The 6,286-nt window shown below is 58.3% G+C and overlaps 1 protein-coding gene across 1 annotated transcript in view; it reads right to left on the reverse strand.

The window, feature by feature from the left end:
• Positions 1-6,286, reverse strand: part of PXDN (peroxidasin) — a 49,920-nt gene that overhangs the window by 18,936 nt on the left and 24,698 nt on the right. Inside the window, exons 10-14 of the mRNA XM_077758293.1 lie at positions 6,084-6,253; positions 3,358-3,630; positions 2,277-2,393; positions 1,094-1,252; positions 8-120 (exon numbers count right to left, since the gene is read on the reverse strand). Of these exons, the coding sequence (XP_077614419.1) occupies positions 8-120; positions 1,094-1,252; positions 2,277-2,393; positions 3,358-3,630; positions 6,084-6,253 (832 nt within the window). The remainder of the gene's footprint in view (positions 1-7; positions 121-1,093; positions 1,253-2,276; positions 2,394-3,357; positions 3,631-6,083; positions 6,254-6,286) is intronic.

The raw sequence follows: 6,286 nt of genomic DNA on the forward strand, positions 1-6,286 counted from the left end.
GCGCTACCTTGTTCCAGGTGACGACGGGCTCGGGCTCCCCCTGGGCGCTGCAGGGCAGCTGCACGCTGGTGCCCACCTCCACCGTCCTGTCGCTGGGAGTGCTGGCAAACACCGGGGTGACTGCAAGGCAGGGACGGCCAGCTGACACCCGTCATCGATACCAAAAGGCTTCAAAGGAGCGCAGCCCCTTGTGCTCAGCCAGGCCAGGCCCAGGGCACCCTTGGCCGGTGTCAGGCTGTCACTCTGCCCCTAGCCTGGTCTGCAGAGAGCAAAAGGGCCAGAGGCAAGGGGAGATGGTCTGCCCGCGGCCCGTGCTGGACCGGAGGGGCACGGGTGAACAACAGACCACAGCCCTAACCAGCTCCTGTCCGCGCGGGGGTGGGGGACGGGGACGCTGTGGGCCTCGGAGAGAGCCTGCTGGTTAGGACAGGAAACTCACACTTAGAGAAGAGGATTTCTCACCGGGAAGCTGAGGGGCCTGGCCCACAGCCACGCAGGAAGTCCGGGTGCCCCTCAGGGACCACCCACAGGGTCCCACGCAACCCGTCACCCCACGTTCTGCCCGTCAGGAATGGGAAGGGCGAGCCCCACCCCTGAGCAGTGCAGCCTGTCTGGTAACAGGAGGACAGCCCAGACCCCAAACCATCAGGGAAGGACCCCCGAGGCTGGGGATCCGCCTTGGGCGCCTCTCACGGAGAGAACGGTCAGACCAGGCGCCCAGGAAGGACAAAAGGAAGATGTGAGCGAAGGCTCACAGGACAATCGGGCAAGAGACGGAATCTCGGAGGTTGTCAGGGTCCGTCCACGGGCAGGGAGCTATCAGACCCGCACACAGTGGCCACCCCGGAAAGGACGTGAGAGCCATACTCCCGTGAGGTGGGGGGATCAGCCGGGAGAGCGCGGACAGGCCGGCGCCGCAGGTTCCATCCGAGGAGCCCCACGGGCAGGACGCGCACCTTGAACCTCGCACACGCACGGGGGACGGGGGTCAGAGGAAGAGGACGCGCTCGGCTGGAGCCCCGGCTGCCAAAGCCTCTCCGGACGGCGCGTCCGCACAGGGCTGGGGGCGGCCAGGAGGGAACGGCGGCCGTACCTCTGGGCTGCACCGTCAGGTGGGCCACGGCCCTCTGGGAGCCGATGATGTTGACAGCCTGGCACTCGTACTGGCCCTGGTCATGGAGCGCCACGCCCGAGATCCTGAGCGTTCCCGAGGAGAGGACGAGGTGTCTCCTGTCCACGGACAGCTGGCTCCCTGAAAGGCACGGGACACGCAGGTGGTGGGAGGGGCCAGAGACAGGATGCTGAAAATTGGGACGGCAGAACGTTCTCAGAGCGAACGAGAAGCAGGGCCCGCGGTCAGCACCTCCTGAGCGACGTCCCAGCGCATGCTGCGTGCAGCTGGTCAGGGACAGAGAGCTGGCGTGCCCCCCGAGAAGCTGCCCAGAAGCAGGGAGGGGCAGATGGCGGGGACTTGGCCTAATACACAGGAGCCAGGACACGGGGGGCTTGCGTGATATCGACCCAGGACGGGCCATTGCGGAGGCACCGGGGCCAGAGTTACTCAGAAGTGCAGGACACCCCAGGTGAGGAGGCCCGTGCCCCTGGAGGAGCCCCTCCTGCCGGGAACAGAGAGGGGCAGGTGTTAACCGCGCCCACACTGGCCGCCCAGGTGCTCCTGGTGCCGCTGGTATAACAGCCCCTCAGGGGATGAAGGGGTGGAGATGCCCTCTGGTTCAAGGCAAGTTCTCAAGGTCAATCCCTGGGCGGAGCCCAGAGGCTACCTCCCCTCTCCCAACCTCTCAGCAGGGCAGCCTGCGCCCTGGGAGAAGTTTGTGTCTGGCCAGCAGTTCACCAGCCGCAGCAGGAGGGGGCTGGCCCCCAGGGAATCCATGTGACAGATGGGTGGAGATTAACTATGACTGAACATCAGGGGAAGAGAAGGCATAACAGCCCCAGGAAAGGAGCGAGCTTCCAACAAACGTGCTACAGCCAGTTTCCAGAAAGTTCTATCCTACATGCTGTTAGATTTCCTCCAGATGCTAATTTAGTATAGATCAAAGGCAAGACACGGGGACTACTTGGGAGGAGCAGGGAAGCAGAAGCCTCCCCAGCGCCCTCACGAATGACAGGCCCCTCCGTGTCCTGCGAGGTAGCTGCGGGTGAGGCCGAGGCCAGGACACCCACACGATGACCGTCCCCACACCTGGGCTCGGGCCACGCAGGGGCTCTGGGGCTCGCCTGGAAAGGGCACACAGACCTGCCGGGCCGGCTCTCACCTCCTTTGGTCCAGGCGATGACCGGCTGCGGGTAGCCCTTGGCCTCACACTGGAAATCGACCGTCTGACCCTCGATAACAGCTCTGTCTGCAGGGGTCACGGTGAACTGGGGAAGAGCTTCCGGGAGGAAAACCATGGTAGACATTTCAGAGACGGATTTGGGTAAAACCACTGGAAGTAGCTATACTCCCTCCCCTTGGGCGCCACTGCACCAAGCCGCCGGATGCATCGCAGGGGGACCCCGGAGCGGGGACAGCATGAAGGCAGAAGGGCCTCGAACACTGGAGCCTCCCAGTGCCCCTCGGACACCTCTGCTGACTCAGCACCACCGCACACGCAGGGCACGGACGGAGAAACTAATGGGGGGGGAGGGGGCTATCGCTGCGCAAGGTCCGCTCATACTTGGAAGTGGCTAAGCGTCGCCTGGCACAGCTGTACATGGGGACAGGAGCTGCATCACTGCTGGGGGGTGAAAATCACCCAGCCCTAAACCCAGAACAGCTCCACGTGTACAAAAGTAACGACCAGGCGACAGCACCGTGCAGTCACAGGGGCAGAGGCAGCAGCACGGGCCCACGACAGTCGGCCAGGGCGGGGGCTCCGTGGAGGCGGGAGGCTGGGGAGGACAGACAGGTAAGCAGGGAAAGGGCTGACTTCTCCGCATTCTGCACTTTCCTGTCTTAGAGCATCGTCACAAATGCCTCCCTGCGTAATTTACTAACAAACCAACAAACTCACTGAGAGTCGGTTAGGACCTTAGGAAACACACAGGTGAGGTCTTAAAACTATAGGTACCGCCAGCACCTGGAGGCAAAAGCGGGTCCTGGGAAGTTCCGAGGGGAATGCAAGGCTTACTGATGGATTTAACACACCAGGCACATCCATTCGTGTGTTCACCTCACACACTCCAGGTGCCCTACGTGCCACGATAACATGCCAGAGACAAGGCCCCTGGAGAAATAAACCCTTCTAAAGCCTCTATCCAGAAAGCACACCGACCCCAAGTCAGAAGTCAGATGCGGGAAGTGTGCTGGGGGTGGGGAGAGGGTCTGCACGCGCGCACCGAGGGGCCCCGACCCACCCTGGACGATGATCAGAGCCGTGGCCTGGATGCTGTCCAGGCTGTTGGATGCGAAGCACGTGTACTCCCCACTGTCGTCCTGCTGGACGTTCTGAATGTACAGGCCACCAGAGGGGGTGATGCTCACGCGAGGGTCCTCAGGCAGGGGCGTGCGGTCCCCTTTGGTCCAGGTGATCCGTGGCGGAGGGTGGCCTGTGGCGCTGCACTCCAGGGTGACACTCTCCCCGACCAGCACCTCCGTGTTCTGTGGCTGGATTACAAAAGCAGGTCGAGCTGTCACAAGGAAACACAAGTTCTGGATTAATTCCCTCCGGCCCGGCAATGGCACTGTGCTTGCACTTTTCCATCTGCGGGCTCCTCGCTCCGTCTATTCACCTTGAAATAAACAAAGCAAACACAGTTTAATCGGCAACCTCTCTCGTCTTCTTCCCCTTTTAAAGAACGCGCAGCCAACAGGGGTGTGCGCTGCCTCAGGGGAGGGCTGTCAGTGCCCGACAGACGGCTGACGGCCCGGCTGGGGTGCTCCCTCTTTCAGCGGGACAGAGTCCCAGGGAGGACCCTCACTTCTGTTGATTCTAAATACACTGGGTCGGTCCCATCAAATCTTGCACACGAAACACGGTTTTTAAACTGTATTCAGAACAAATAAAAATGACCTGTGCAAAAAGAAAATACAAACTAGCTGAGAGAGTGCGTCCCAGCTCTGAATCCAGAAGCGCACGCCCTGAGTGATGCGCTTTGTGAGGGCCTCTGTGCAGCTCTGGAGCTCACACACCAGCGGCAGAGACGGATGCGGCCACACACGTCAAAACTGAGAAGTCAGACACCCCGTCACCTGGAAATCACTCTCCTAGGAGTTAACAAGTATGTAAAACAATGTATGTACCCCAAAAGGGTGCTTTTTAAATTCCTGTGATGTATATTCAGGGCAACACCTTTCTCCCCGGTTCTGGAATCCAAATGAGTTCCAAACAAAACGTTTTTCAGAACTTATTTGTAAAATTTAACCTGGCGTGAAGTGCTTACAGTCTTCATTACTCCTCGTCGTGTGAATATTCACGCAGCTCATTGTGGGACGCGGACACGCGGGCTACAGGGCGGCACCAGAGACCCTATGAGCCAGTTAAACAGATTATGCCGCAGGTGGCCTTGCTGAAATTCCCCCAATTTCTGATTTCCAGATGACATCAGGCCCAAGGGGTTTTGGATAAATGGATTTGGACCTATAGTAGCAAAAGACTTGGGGGAAAACCTCAGATGCTCCAAAAGAACCAGTTAAATAGATCATGTTGCTACCAAGTAATGAAAGCCGCACAGCTTTGGAACGGAAAGAATAAGAGAACCCATCATGTTCTGAAATGAAAAACAAGCACGGAGGGATGAAGCAGCTAATCGGGGAGAGCGGGGATGGAAGCAGGCATTTAGGGGATGAGGAGAGAAATGCAGAAGGAATGTTTTTGCGCCTTTCACACTAGCTAATGTTTAAAATGTACTAACCACATATCTAAAGAAGAACAGATAATCAAAGATACAGAAATGATCCTAATATTAGCATTTCTGGAGGCTGGCAAGCTGGAGACCCCAAGGCCATGTGCAAGGACAAGAACCCCAAAGTCAAAGCCCGCCCGGGGGCATGTGTGCAAGCTGTCACTTCAGAAGTGGCTGTTCAGAGCCTGTGGAGGAACAAAGACAAAGGGAGGGCAGCGCTAGGTGCGACTGTGCACCCAGTGTGGCGACAGAGCCGACGTCAACAGACTGTGGAAATAAATATCCCCTCGAGATTTATTAACCAAAAGCTGGTTCTCCTAAGGGGCTGCCGCCTGACTCTGGTTCCAAGTAAGAAAGAAAGGAGGAGATTCAGAAGTGCTAAGTACACTACGGCCACACACATCCCCAGCACAAAGAGTTTCATGCACCGGAAAATCAAAACGCAGCCTATTTTGGAGACATAAGTAGACGGTGACTATTTACTCTGGTAACTTAAGGACACGTTTAAATTATCCTAGGGAACCAGTGACATCAAGGAGCCACGCTGTGGCTTCCACACTGGAAGCAGGAAATAGAAGATGGACAATTACTCTAAAATGAGGCACAAAACAAAAAAGACTAGATAAATAGTCCCAAGTAAGATGCAAATCTTATACATCTAAACGCATTGCTCGTGACAATAAACACAAATGGACTCACTTTAAGAAAACATCAGTCTGAATTTCTTCTTAAAAACCAGAGCAAACGTCAAGGATCACCTAGGACCACGTGCTCAAAAAGCTCCCGGTGGGGGAATTTCACTGTGCACTAGCACCGGCGCCTTGCCCACTTCCGGCCCACGCCCTGCCCACTTCCTGTCAACATCCTGCCCACTTCGGCCCGCATCCCGCCCATATCGGGCCCAAATCGGCCCACTTCCGGCCCACGCCCTGCCCATGTCCGGCCCACACCCAGCCCACTTTGAAACCACTCCCCGCCCGCATTCTGCCCACTTCCTGCCTGTGCCCTTCCCACTTCCAACCCATTCCCGGCCCACTTCCGGCCTGCATCCGGCCCACTTCCGGCCCACGCCCTGCCCACTTCCGGCCCACGCCCTGCCCACTTCCGGCCCACTTCCGGCCCACGCCCTGCCCGCGGCCTACCCTCGCCCTGCCCGGCTGGGTAAAGGGAAGGAGCCTGTGCACCACAAGCAAGGGAAGCTCTGGACGGAAGCCTCCCGTGTCGTCCTCGCCACGTACCTGGAGACCCAAAGTACCTGAGGGTGACTTCCTGTGTTTTCACCTGCCCCGCCGCGTTCTTCGCCATGCACTGGTAGATGCCCTGGTCCGTCTCCTGCGTGTTTTGGATCATCAGGGTCCCGTCGTCGAGCAGGTTGAGGCGGGAATCTGCCTTCATGCTCAGCTCGTTGCTGCAAAGACGGACGCCCGGCACGCTCGGCCTC

Source organism: Crocuta crocuta, unplaced genomic scaffold, assembly GCF_008692635.1.
Source record: "Crocuta crocuta isolate KB4526 unplaced genomic scaffold, BGI_CrCroc_1.0 scaffold750, whole genome shotgun sequence".
Taxonomy (NCBI): domain Eukaryota; kingdom Metazoa; phylum Chordata; class Mammalia; order Carnivora; family Hyaenidae; genus Crocuta; species Crocuta crocuta.